Source organism: Anas acuta, chromosome Z (genome assembly GCF_963932015.1).
Source record: "Anas acuta chromosome Z, bAnaAcu1.1, whole genome shotgun sequence".
NCBI lineage: Eukaryota > Metazoa > Chordata > Aves > Anseriformes > Anatidae > Anas > Anas acuta.
This window is the reverse complement of record NC_089017.1, coordinates 29176656-29190748: the sequence shown is the minus strand read 5'-3', so window position 1 is coordinate 29190748 and position 14093 is coordinate 29176656. Positions and strand designations below refer to the sequence as shown.

At 34.3% G+C, this 14093-nt stretch overlaps 1 protein-coding gene across 15 annotated transcripts in view; it reads left to right on the top strand.

The window, feature by feature from the left end:
• Positions 1 to 14093, top strand: part of NFIB (nuclear factor I B) — a 187000-nt gene that overhangs the window by 146934 nt on the left and 25973 nt on the right. For 7 of the 15 annotated variants that reach the window (XR_011091470.1, XM_068667975.1, XM_068667977.1 and 4 more), the window contains 2 exons: positions 9294 to 9459; positions 13067 to 13149. The exons of 4 other annotated variants lie outside the window; for them this stretch is intronic. Coding sequence is in view for 10 of the 11 variants with exons in the window: in XM_068667975.1 (XP_068524076.1) it covers positions 9294 to 9459; positions 13067 to 13149 (249 nt within the window). In the remaining variant the exon portion in view is untranslated. The remainder of the gene's footprint in view (positions 1 to 9293; positions 9460 to 13066; positions 13150 to 14093) is intronic. 4 more of the 15 variants (XM_068667979.1, XM_068667974.1, XM_068667982.1 and 1 more) reach the window with 2 other exon arrangements.

Here is a 14093-nt window from a genome sequence, read left to right as displayed (position 1 = left end):
TTTGGATCATTACCCAAAAAAATACAAAAAAATCTAAATGAAGTATCTGACTTTCAGACAAGTGTGTCATCTTTTGTTTTTAATACTGGGAAATGTATTCACTGAGTAGAATAAGTGCTTTCAAGTCTTTGCCCAAGAAAAGTCTTACTCTCTTCCCTTATCTTCCCTTAAAAGATTTGTCTTTAAACCTTAAAAGACAAAATTTTACTCTCCTGACCATTTCACAGTAGTAGTGAACTGAAAACATTTCCTATTATTGTGTTGTAGTACCATAGGGAATAACGGGACAAACTGGCTTCAATTTACTACTTTTGCCACCTTTCATAACCTTTATATTAGGCTAATGTTTTTCATTTCATTTGATGTTTCGTATAGTTCTTGAGAAGAAGGGCTGGGGTTAAACAACACCAAGGATTCCAGGCATTTGCACCAGCTATTCTCTGCGATTTGTTGTCATTAATCACTATTATTAATGGAATCTCTTTTAAATTTAATTTTTGAAAGTTCACCTCTGAGAAATCCCCTATATTAGAGGATTTGCATACACAGTCAAAATATCTCCAAACAGAGCCGTTAAAGGATGGCTGTACAAAACAGTAAAATATTTTTTTTTTTTTTTATGCTTAGAAAAAGAAGCAGCCGTCTGTGAAGTTTCAGTGACAAAAGGGAATTGTTCTGATACAATGGCATGCTATGAGCCAAACCAGTTTTTCTTTTCTAAATAAAACATGAATTTTTATTCAAACAAGTTAAATTATTGTAAAATGCAAAACTGCATCTGTAGGAATACCACATCAAATTTAATTATACTTTCCCACCTCAAAACATATTCATTTGGATTTCAAAAGGAGAACTATGATGATAGTTTTAATTTCAGCTTTAGAAATAGAAAGAATGGATACCCTGACAGCATTTACCTAAAATGAACCGTTCCTCCCCAACATCTTTCAGTAATACACTAATTTAGATTGTTACGACAAGCAACTGAGATGCCTTGTACTCCCCACAGCAATTTTGAGATTAATTACATTACTACTGCACTGATTATAATGAGACAGTCATGCTATTCAATGGAATACTTTAAGTAAAATTAGTTTAAAGCTATAGAACTCCCATAGGTTTCCACAGGGGGAAACAGTGGGCAATTTTCTTGACATAATGTTAAATACTCCAAATTATGTGTGATGAACAGTCAGGAAGTTTAGATAGGCCCTTTGGCTGCAGTGAAAAACAATTCAACAATGGATGATCCTAAACAAAAGATCTGTGGCTTTCAGTTTCATGAGTATCTGTTTATTATCCCCTGTTCAATCTGGAGAATAAATAATCAAATATATTGAACAGAAATGGATCTTATCAGTTATAGAGCTGGACTTGCCTCCAACTAGGAATCTGAAAAATTCCTGAGATTTTGAGAATTGCTGTACTTTCTCCTAATTAAGTAATTCTGATTACATTTTTATTGTATTTATTTTAATTTTTTCATATTAACTTAGCATGTTACTTGACGAGATTTTTTGTGTGAGTATATATCTGTGTTGTGATGGTGTGCTGGGCTCTCTAGTTCAATTGATATTGGTTACTCATTGTATGTTTCATCAAAAACAAGTCATGTGGTATGTGTTTAATCCACCTACATTATTTATCCATCTAAAGTGTACTGTGGTCATCAAAACTACCCCAAATTTTGAACATGTATCTCCTTTTTGAATGATTGTATCTGGATGCTTGGATGTTTTATATGACTTGGAAAATTTTACCTTGTGTGTGTATGTACTCATGTACATTCACACATGCAGATTTGCACACACTTAAAATGCAGTACTACTTGAGAGTGTATTAAACAATACATAATATCAAGATGAGACTTCCAACCAGGCTGAACAACTCACCAAGTGCAACAAAAATTATGTGGCTGAAGACAAATCTAATAGCTCTAAACTTAATGCCCCATCAAGTTAAAGGGAATTGCTTCCTGGTTATGGTGTGGTGAATCACAGAAGGGTCAGCAAGTATAATGAAGGAAATTATGGTAAAGCAACCAGTTAAGGTGGATCATACTGAAGTGTGTCCTGGCATCAGTGAGATTTTTTTTTTTCTGACTGAGCCAGGCAAACAGAAGTGGAAAATCTTGTAAACCTTTTGAGTTTGGATTATGAAGGGCACAGTTTACAGGTCAATTTAAATCAGATTCTGTGATATTGTTGATGAAATATGCAGATCCTAGTAGCGTGGTAAAACTGCTTCCAGTCTGGGGGAATGAAATATGAGACCATTTTTCTCTTAATAAATGCCTTGTTATATACTAAGGTACAAGGAGCAACTGTCCATATATTGACTAAAATTCCCAGGTAATTAAAACATACTTTGGTGCAATGTGGGCTGGTTTGCAGCTTTATCTTTTAACAGTTTTATCTTTGTGTGAAGACAGAAATATCTGAACTGCTAGAGAAGAGCTGCTTCTGGAAGCTGGTGAGGCCACTTGTTTTCCTCTCATAATTGATTGGGATATTATTTATTTTTTTATTTTCAAAGATAGACACACTTTTAAGGAATTCCAGGAAGATGCTTTGTCATTCTTCAGCACAATAACTGTAGTCATTTGGTAATGAGGATGGAATCTTGTGAGGGTCTGTTTGGGTTGGGCAAAGGGTTTCCGACTGATTCTTAGAGAATACTAGTAGAATACAAGTGTTATATATGCATGTGGTTTCTTTGGTATGGGTAGCAACTTTACTTACCGACATTTAATAGTTTCAGCTTCTTATGTGAGTCCTTCCTTCTAATTTTTAAGTAATTTCTGGAAATTAAATAATGCAATGTGCTTTTCTTAATTGTAATTGTAGAGAGAGAGTACTGGTTTAGGTTTGTGCTGACCAGGGGTGTAAAAATGCAATTGTAAATGATTGCTTTGTATTTATTTTGCTCAAGTTTAGTTTATTAAATGTAGAGTTATAAGTCTCTGGATTATATGAAATACCATTAAGTCCAAAGATATCTTTTGAACATTTATCTGGAAGGAAATTTGCTTCGCCATGATTGTATAACATGAAATTGCCCTGTTAAAACAAATATCAAAGGAAAACTGAGTATTTTCTATTGCTTTATATGGCAACAAATAATCCACATTTCATGAGCTCACAGGTAAAACTGTTGTTTGAGGCAGAGGATTCTTCACCTAGAATGTCTTTTGATATCCATGTATGAATGCTGGCTGCGGAAGTTCTGCAGCTGCTCTCAGTTTCAGCTGCATTGTATCAAGAGGAAAGTGTTTTCTCAAATGGATGAGGTTCAGAACTTTATAGATCAAAGTCAACACCCTGATTGCTTTCAGAAAATAGTACAGAAATGATATTGTCAGCCAAGAACTGGCAATAACATGTTTTTTTTTCTGAAGCTAATTCCTCCAAGCAGACAGGTAGCTGCGTGTCACACCACCTGAAGCTTTTGTGTGGGATCTCCCAGTGAGGTCTGTGTAGGATGTGTTGCAGCAATCATTTATTGAGATATTGCAAGGATATGGAAACTTCACTGAGATACATCCTTAAGAAAAGTTGTGAGGGGCACATAAAAGGGAAAAATATGTTTCTGTTGTGACCGTGTTGTCCAATAGGAGGAAAAGAAGAGGGGGGGAGAAAAGAAGTCTGCACAGCCATGCTTCTAACAAGTACATTATGCAATCTATGAGTTTCAACATGAGAAGAAACTTCCCCACAGTATCTTCTACAGTCTCAATGGCAGCAAATCATCAAAATTTCGTGTTTTGCAGATTATTAAAGACACTGTTGTATTACTCAGATAGGTAATATCTTGGGGATACGTCTTCCACACATTTGTTGAAACTGTTTCCTGTACCATTGAGCTATCTCCCATGCAAGACATTGGATGGGTACAGGTGGCATAATATTAGGGTGTCCTATATAAAACCTCCAGTTGTGTAAGTCTTCCACGTCCTTTTTCTTGTAGATTTTCTGAAACATCCATAACCCCCTGTAGATAATCATAGACCACAATGTCATGGGCTTTCTGACAGAATTTATCAGTTATGAACTTCAGGTTCACAGATGTGCCCAGTGGATAACTTTTAAAACAAAATATTTTGTATATGAGCAGGGGAGCAAAATGTGTAGAACAGCTTCTACAGCTTCATCAGCAGAATTAATTCAATCAGTGGTCTCAAAAGTACTCTCTGATGGGATTTTGGAGTGATATTCATTACCACTGGACATACATGTATAATTAAAAACCTCCAGTATAAATGTACAGGCATTTGGGAAAATCTGTGAACAGATCTGAGAGGAAGTTGACTGACTTCTGATTATAAATCAGAATTTATTTTATTCTGATAATAAATCATATATGATTTATGATATAAATATTCTGATTATAAATCAGAATACTAATTATAAATCTGTTAATAAAATCCTAGCAGTGAAAACAGCTGCAATAAATCCTGATTTGAATAATGCCCATATTCATATCTGTTCAAAATTTCTGTTCAGACTTCAGACATAAGGATTAACTGAAATTGTGTGTAGTACAGACAATCAGATATTAACTGCCTGATTATTCTACAGTAATACTACATTTATGACAGTGAATATAACCTGTGGCTCTGGGCACATAAATGGGTTAATCTGTTGTAATTCAAGATACATGTACTATGATATTAAAAATCTGGAAAATGTAACACATCTAAAAATCAAATTAGCCTCTAGTCCAACAGTAAAATTATGTTTACCTGCATAAACTGGGGCTACATTGCCATTGTAGTTGCCTCTTTCCTTCTCATTTTCAACTGCACAGCTTGTTTATCTGGTACAGCTTTCTTCCTGCAATTTGTTTGAGGTTTATGCCTTAGGCATAATAGTCCTGTTTGTGAATCCATTATATAGATATATTGATGCCCTAGTTGATGGTAACAGTTGATTTTTCACCTGTAATGCATTAGTGTGAAGAATCTCTTCAAAGAAAATTAGAACTAAAGCCTAGAACTTGTATTAAGGACAAAATTATGTTATGTTAAATGATGTGCTATAAATATTTGAACTAGTAATTTAAGTGGATACTGTTCAAATAGATACGTAGTTTATATGCTAAAATACCTTTTGACAGAACTGCAAAAGTTAAAACAGGAAGAGGTCACAGAATTGTTTTCTAGCACCCAGTTTTTAATAAAATTATGAATAATGAATTTACGAGGGCTATTTCAGCACAAAGGATCTCTCACTTTTCAACAAAACCTTAAAGTAGGACAGAGGACTTGAGATGTCCAGGAAAGCTTGTCTTCTTGAGCTTGTACCACTATCAATTTCCATGCTTCACTATCTAGACTTTTATTTTAAAAGCCTTTCGTTTTGTGTTTGCAAAGATAACTACATATGTGTGAGATGAGCAGTGTCAATGCAGTAAATCAATGCAGCAGTGTCAGTGTGAGCCTGAAGACAGGCCTAAACAATAACTCTGAGACAATTAAATTATCTGTTTATTTAAGATTATTTCATAATCTTAGGCTGCAAACTAATTACAGTAACTTAAACAACAGTACTTATAACTGCTTCGCTGTTGCTCACTGCAAGCAAGAAAGACAAGTATGAATGTTCAAGAAGGTTTGTTAGGAGTAACAGAGTTTGAGAGAGTACAGGGCTTTTTCAAACATTCTGTTTTCAAATATAACACACCTAAGAAACACACTGAAGTATTAAGAGAATTTCACATATGCCATTTCTCATGACAAGTTGTGGTAGATGGAAAACCTTTGTTCACACCTGAAAAATTGCTGAGCAGTTTTTTGAAGAAGAATTATATATGTAGAAGTCCTGAAAGTTATTCACTTACTTACAGCTGAGTTTAGTTTAATGTTTAAATACAGGAAGCATTTGGTATGAAAGGGAAGTTAGACATGGTGCACCAAGCTCTGTCACCTATCCCTTCCTGTACTACCTTGCTTGTCAAGCAGTAGCACGTGAACAGTTACTGCAATATGCAGTACTTGACATTAATGCAAAATTTCAAATCAGATGTTTTGATACAAATGTGAAAGCAGAGATTAAGTACTTAAAAAAGGAAGGGAATAGATGTCAGAGACTACAAAAATAAAAGTAGAATAAATGATATAGTGCAGACAGAAGGTACTTAGGGAAATGTGATAATATTTAATAAGACTGTTAAGAGGCAGATAAGTTATAATTCCATTTGAAATCTAAAGTACAGTCAGACTTTGAAATGTTAGCACCATAAGGAGTAAACTTACTAAAGTAACAAGTTTTCCTTTTTCTTTGGAGTTTTGTTTGATTTTTCTGTTTAGAAAAAGCAGATCCTGGTTTCCCTGTATTATGTCTTTACTCAGTTTTGCGTTTAGCACAGATAGGGAACAATAGCTACCATTTAATAACATAATTAAAAAAAAAAAAAAAAAAGTAATAGAAATGTAGTTACTTGGGATGTCACAATCCATATCCACTAAAATTGCTAGAAAATTCCTCACACATTTCAGAAAGGACAGGATTTCACCCTTATTTTTGATTAAGTGGGGAGATGTATTGCACTGCTGTTTTGTAGGGAAAATATTGTTTTAAATAAGAATGGATTTTTTCTTGTAATTCAGGAAGGAAAAGGTTTGCTGTTTTGGACCATATATACATGGACTAAGGTGGAGTCCATCTGAGCCATTGCATTCCTATTGACTGGGATCACTAGGGAACAGTAGAAGGTGATACATTGCTGTAAATTGTCCTGGACTCCAGCTGTGTCCATTTAATTAATTTGAGTCTGGCTTTGGAGACAGAGCTGCTTTTGGAAGCTGATGACACTGGCTGTTTTAATCCATAAATTCCTTGGAATCTTCTTTTGTAGTTTCTAATAAAAGCTGATCATTTTAGTAAGAGAATCACAGTTGTTTCTGGGGTATGCTAGCATACCACATGAACTAAGCATCCTTCTGTCACTGGACTGTGACTCCACCTGGGAGCCACCAGATGCAACTGAGACTTCCATCAGACTGCATGGATGGCATGGCTGCCCAGGAGGAGAGGGGGCTTACCGCTATGGCAGGCTTCCCAGAAACATACCAAAGGTCCAGTCGAAAGCAGAGCAAGTTGTGTAATTCTTAGAGATTTTACGAATTTGTCAGTTAACATTTTCACTTTCTTCTAAGGCAAGTAGAGACAGAATTCTGGTCAATAAGACCCCTAGTTTTAGGGGTGTTGGGTGTTTAAAATAGAGACCATAAGATAAATAATCCCTAAACCACTGCTGTGATGGATCTCAAAGAAATAAACATATCGGCACTTAATTTTAAGTATTTGCTGTAATATAAAGATTTAATTTGTAGCAGATATTGAGTAAATTTTTAGAGCACATTTTTTCTATTCTCTAGAAGTTGTTTTTTGTATATTCTGCCACATCTCGTTTTCATTTCAAGTGTATATAACAAAAGAAAATATATATAAGTATTAAGTTTCACCCAGTGAATAAAACTCTTGGTAACATACCAGTTATCTAGAAATTTAAAATGTAAAATTATTGACATTCCTTTGAATCAGTGCTGCTTTCTTATTTTGAAACTTCTTTGACAGCTGACTCTCATTCACCCACCCATTATGAAAATCCTAGTAATAACTTTTCAATTTAAGCAATTAGGAACATTAATGAAAAGTGGTAAATACCATCCAATTCATATATTTACATGATCTTGGAACTGTATGGCTCCTTTGAGCCACCTCATAGTTGTGTTTTGGAGGCAATTTTTTTCATTTTGTAGTAGTAGAATTAGATTAATTTGGGAGTAGTTTGTTGGCCCTTTCTCATTCATACCCAGTTTGGTTTATTTTTAATTTATTATTATTACTCATAAATCATTATCATTTTATAGGGGAAATTAATCTGCTAATCACTCAATGTTCCTGTGAATATAGGATTGGTCTCCATTTGTGCTTATACTTGCCAGTGTTTTCTTCTACTTTACTTTTAGATGTTCTAAAGAATGAGGCTCTGTCTCCTTTGGGGGCATTTGCAAAGTCTAATAGATCATACTGCCAGGAAGTTTTTCCTGTTATTCATTTTAAATTTCCTCCTTCTCCCTTTCGTTCCATTACCCCTGGTTTATACTTCCCGTTCTTTTCAAATAATTCCTTCCTCTTCTGTGTGTTTATACTCTACGCGTACTTGCAGTAATCATCTCAGCTCACAGTTATTATTTCATTTCTGTAGCCATGCTTACCTCTTTTAACCTTTCCTTGAATCAGTTGAATCAAGTTCTTTATCAGTCCATTTCTTTTCTGAGTTATCTCAAATTTGAAAATATCCTTCTGATAATAAGATTTCCAGTAAATTTCATTTTGTTTGCCTGTATTTTAAAAAAACCTATGATTCACAGAGCACACAGTTTAAAACAAAAGTTTTCAGGTACGACTAAAAATACTAGATTACTTGCTGATTTTTGCTGCAAGTTATTTACCAGCGGAGTGTTTAATGTACTGCAGAATGTCTAAGGCATGTTCAAACATTGTATAAATATATACATCTAGCAGTGAACATTGCCAAATTCAGACGTGCCTATATGCAGAACGTAAAATATTACCCTAATGACCTGTACCATAAAGTCACATGCAGACCTCCTTTTGTACATACTGTGAATTGATCTCTGAAAGAGGCGGCTTTGTTGACTACAGCCTGAACTTGCAAAGTTTCCATTGTGACACACTTCTGTGTAGGATGCCTTTTGGTAGGTGGCTTTTGGACAGAGGTCATGATGTATGCAATACAATGAGTTGTATCCTAACCCTCTCCCCTACTCTCAAAAGTGAATTATTAGTTAGCCTTCCAGTATGTATAATCTCTGTGGACAACTGTGGTCAAGTCTTGGTTACTCTCCAAGCCAGGGTGGTATGGCATGTGAAAATAGAGGTTTTGCATCATTCATTTGCTCTTAATAGTTAGTACATCATGGCCTATGCCTGCTCAATTTAATCCTGCTGTCATGGGACTTAGTATGGTCCACAGCCACTGCATGAACAGCAACTATATTTTGAAACGGTCAGATATATTCTGCACCCAGAGAGAAAGAAAACTCACCAAAAGGTACTGCTTTTATGTACATAATACCTATCTGTGGAGGGCTCTGCTGCATAATGAAAAGATTTAATAGAAGTACATAGATTTGTTAAAAAAGCACATTCCAGCAAATAGGTACTACAGTGATGGGCATTCTGAAAAACCCTAAGATAGGTGGGTAGGTTCCTTAAACACAATATGTTTGTTTCACAAGGAATTCTTTTGGTTTTGTTTTGTAGCCTAACAGCAGTGGTCAAGTAGTAGGGAAAGTGCCTGGCCATTTTACTCCAGTTTTGGCACCCTCTCCCCATCACAGTGCGGTGCGACCTGTGACCCTGACCATGACAGATACTAAACCCATCACTACATCCACTGAAGGTGAGGCATCTTCACCTACAGCAACCAGTAAGTATTTCTCTAGGAAACAAAAAATGTCCATCGAAGATTCAATCTACCAAATTGAGGCCAGAAAAAGGTGCCTTTTCCTACTATTTGACCAAGAGGATGCTCATCATTTACATGGAGAGCAAATATGTGATCCAACTGCAAGCTTTTCCTCTCCAAATTTTAACTAATGTTATCATGTTACATGAATAAATACTTGTGACATGACAACCAAAATGAAAGGGGAAAGTCTGCGTATTTGACCACTATTCAAGAAAAAGAAAACATGATCTTTCATCTAAGGTGGACGTTGTAAAGACATTGAGAAGCACACCGAGACAGAAAGGTATTACAATGACCCACAGATGGAATTCCAAACAGAGATTGGATAATTTGCTCCTCAATGAGCTTTCCTACAGAAATCAAGCCTTATTTCAATGCATACTGAATCCGAGCTATGAAAATTGCAAGCTGATATAGGTTGTGTCATTGTTAGCAAAAATAAATGATGTGGCAAAAGAAAAATTTAATTCCTTGTCATTTTTGCACTGGATGGTATATTCACTGATCTTTTATTTATTTATTTATTTATTTATATTAAATAAATATAAATATTATTTATATTAAATAAATAAATAAATAGCTTTAAAGTTTTAAGCTCTGTTACTATAAGTTCAAGACCATATTATTTATCCTATCTTTGTCAATGGAACTGCAATTTTGGACATAAGAACAAAGATATAGCTAGACATAGGGTAACTTTTTAAATTATTCATCTTATGCTCAATGTTGCATCAGACTGTCTTTTCATAATCTTTTCCATATCTGTTGTCTTTGAACTTTTATTTTGACTGGAGATGTGTTGCCAGTATTTATCAGATGTGAAGATTTTTAGGAAACACTTCTGATCATATGATTCGGTAGACAAGGATCATATGATTTGGAAGAAAAGTCACCATTCATTAATAATATGAATGTCCTTAGCATCATTACTTTTAAATGACTCACTTTAGAATCATTTAGTTTCTGGACTGTGAATCTAGTTCCTAACTTTTGGATTGCCATTAACTGAGACCATAAACATTTTTATTTTATTTTTAAGTATATATACTATTTTGAACCATCTGATTAGAACAGGAAGCAAAGATGAGACTTAATGCATATGTGTTCAAGATTTAAAGTTAAACTGGTTATATGTTTATTATAAAAGGTTAGAAGTAACTTCTGTACAAATTACTGCTTAATTATAAAAATACATAGATAAGAGAATACATAGAAATACATAGATAGATTTGTGGAAGTGTTTTATCTGTTCTTTTAGTATAGCAGAAAATTTGTTACGGGGTTAAGTTGTACAGTGTCCCCTGTCTGGTGGCATATGGTGCAGTTCTTGTACTTCTTGAGAAGAGTTAATTTTAGCAGCAAACCTTAAGAAGTTTAGAAGCTGTTGCTCTAAATTTTTGGTCTAGAATAGGTGAGAAAATCAAGTTCATGCATAGTTTCAAATATTCATGATTTCAACCTTTTTCCTGTTTGACACAAGTGTGCCTGACCCAAATATATGCCTCACTCAGATGAGGTCAAAGTCTCCAAAACAAATGGTAAAAAGAACAAATACTGTGTCAAGTCTGCACTGGGATGCTGGCAGGTAATCTGACTATATTAGTGATTACTACAGGAAAGCAAAGCTAATCTGTTCATTAATTATTGTCCCACTAGTAATGGGAAAATTTGGACTATATTTTCAAATGAAGTTGTCATTCAGTTTCTTTTGAATTTCATTGGAACTTAGGCACTCAAATTACCCTGTGAGCCTTAGAAAATCTCTGCTTCAGTATTTGAAATAATGCTTCCATGTTATATTTGAATCTTCATGCTTCCAAAGAAGTACCTAAGCAACTTTTTGCCTAAAGATCCAATGTCTTCCACTAGAGCATGTAAATAATAATAAGAAAAAAACTGTAGAATTTTAAATAGAATGTGCCAATTCTGCACAAAATGGCATGCTACATGTTCAGCATGCTGTGCTTCTGAGAGCAGTGCAGTTGTGCACCTACCTTGTAAAACCTTTTAAAACTGGTTTGATGACTTGGGTTGAAGGGAAAAGTTCTCTTGGCTTGCTGATGAAGAAAATTGCATAAATGAGGGATCACACTCTACTAATACAGAAATTATATATGAATCTATACAGATCACATTATCAATCTTAATATACCTGTCACAGGAAGTATTAATATGCTAAATTGTTTTAAGGCATAATTTTACTTTTATTTGCAAGAACTTATTGATTGATCAAAACATATATGAAACATATGCTTGCCCAACAAGTTATCATTATTATTCAGTCTGATGAGACTAAAATGACAAATGATTAGCACTGCTTTTCATTCTGAAACGTAACAGCAGAATTATTTTAAATGAGAACAGCAAATTTTGATAATATTTGGGAAGCCTTGTGGTTTCCACCATAAATTCTTTCTACTATCTGATTCATTATTTTTATGGTAGTTTTTCAATAAAGTTTTTAAATAAAGCCTTTTTATTACAGAAAGGCAGTACCATTATTATTTTTAAACAGATGTAATTTGCTTATATATGCAATATGACTGTAATATTAATGGAAATATTTAGTAACTACTCTCATCTACGTCCTCACTGGTTTGTCTGTCCAGTTTTATTAGTTATGCTTTGTCTGCTAGCAAGTTTCCAAGCAATAATTTTGCAAGTCGCAGAGTGGACATCTCCACACCAGAGTGGAGTAAAATCACATACCCCGTTTCATAAGTGCCACCAAAAGCCATGAGAAGGCCACTGCCTTCAGGGATTACCAACAGAAACCAGAGAGGAATGTGACCTACAGATGAAGGATCCATATTGTGTAACTAATCCCAGCATCGCCTACATCCTCTTACACCTCAGAAGTGGATTTCTTTAAGTTTCTGTAGCAGAGAAGCAAGAGACTTCCCTAAATTGTCCCCCATCTGCAAAAATGTTGTTCCCTGATGCATAACAGAGATGAATATTTAATATTATCTTGCACAGTAAAAGTTAGCTCTCACTCATGAAAATACTGATCACATTGTGTCCTTTTTCCAAAGGACTCTAAAGAATAATGTCATGCTACCCCACTAGCTGAACTTCTATTTTTTGTTGTTCTCTTAAAACTTCATGATGGGCATTCACAACAGCAAGACGGTGTGGACTAATATTTCCTTATTCTTTTCTCACATCATAGTAATCCCAATGATTTAATCACTGCCTTAGACAGTTGTCATGCAAATGAGAATCAGCCTTGTAATTCTTTCAGAAACATACTTAATTTGATTACTTATATATGTATATATATATATATATGTTAAGCAGAAAAACTTTTTTATAATGGGAATGAACACTGTGATTTCTACCTGCAGTTTCCATTGACATTTATAGGAATTTTCATGTGCCTTTCTGACTTTGGCCCAACTTTTCTTTTGCATTCTATTAAAGCTTAAATTAAGAAAAAACAGACACATCCTATATTTTGCATAATCATAACTCTGGATCTCTCATATTTGTACTGTACCTGCACAGGGTAATAGTTATGATAGGTCGGTATTTTTATCAATCTGTTCTGTTCTTCCTTAATCAGCCTACACAGCCTCAGGCACATCCCAAGCCAATCGATATGTGGGACTAAGCCCAAGAGACCCATCCTTCCTACACCAGCAACAGGTGGGCAAGTTTCACATAGGTGTAACGATATAGAGAAGCTTTATATATTATCTTTCTACATGCTGCCACTGTTATCTTGGATTAGAATAAGATCTTAAAGGTTTTAGTATTTGTCATCTGAAGATGCAGTTTACTCAAACCAAAACTGAATCATTTAAGAAACATGAATTTAGCATATACTTTATTTATTGGAATTGTGACATCTTAAGGAACTTCTTATCATATTTATTCCAATTGCTCCATTTTTCAAGAGCTCATACATGTAAACTTTAGCAAAACTGTGTGGACTAGTATTTCCTTATTCTTTTCTCACAACATAGTAATCCCAATTTTAGGAGTGAGAATGAGGTCTATAAGGAAAAAATAAACATTTCAAAATAAATTAAGCAAAATTTCTAAAGGGAAATGTCCAACTTAAAATTCTCAAGCTATATTTTTTGCAGATGTTTAGAAAAAAATCTATTTTATTTCTAGGAAATTAGTTATAAAACCAAATTCTCAGTGCAACACATCACCATTTCTAGAGTAATAGGCGTACATTGGTCTGCTGATCTCAAACATGATAAAAACATATTTCTAGTTTTTTACATCATTTATGTTTCAAGCAGCATTTTAAATTTCACATCTCATTAATGCTGTAAATTTAATGCAAATGAAGTGTTTACCCAAACTGTGAAAATATGCAGCCGAGATTAATGATGGTTTACAAACAAATTATCTGTAACCAATAGCAAGGCCATGCACATACAGAAAACCTACGTTGCTAGTAACAGGAATATATTTGGGATCTTCAGAAATTTAACATATTTTATTATGTGTTTTTGTGTCACTCCTAGATCTTAACAGTAGAGTAGTTTGAAATTAACAGCGTGTAAGGAAAAAAATATGGCAGTAACAAAGGGGCTGTTAAATAGTCCTCGGTATTTATTGTACTGTATATTTTT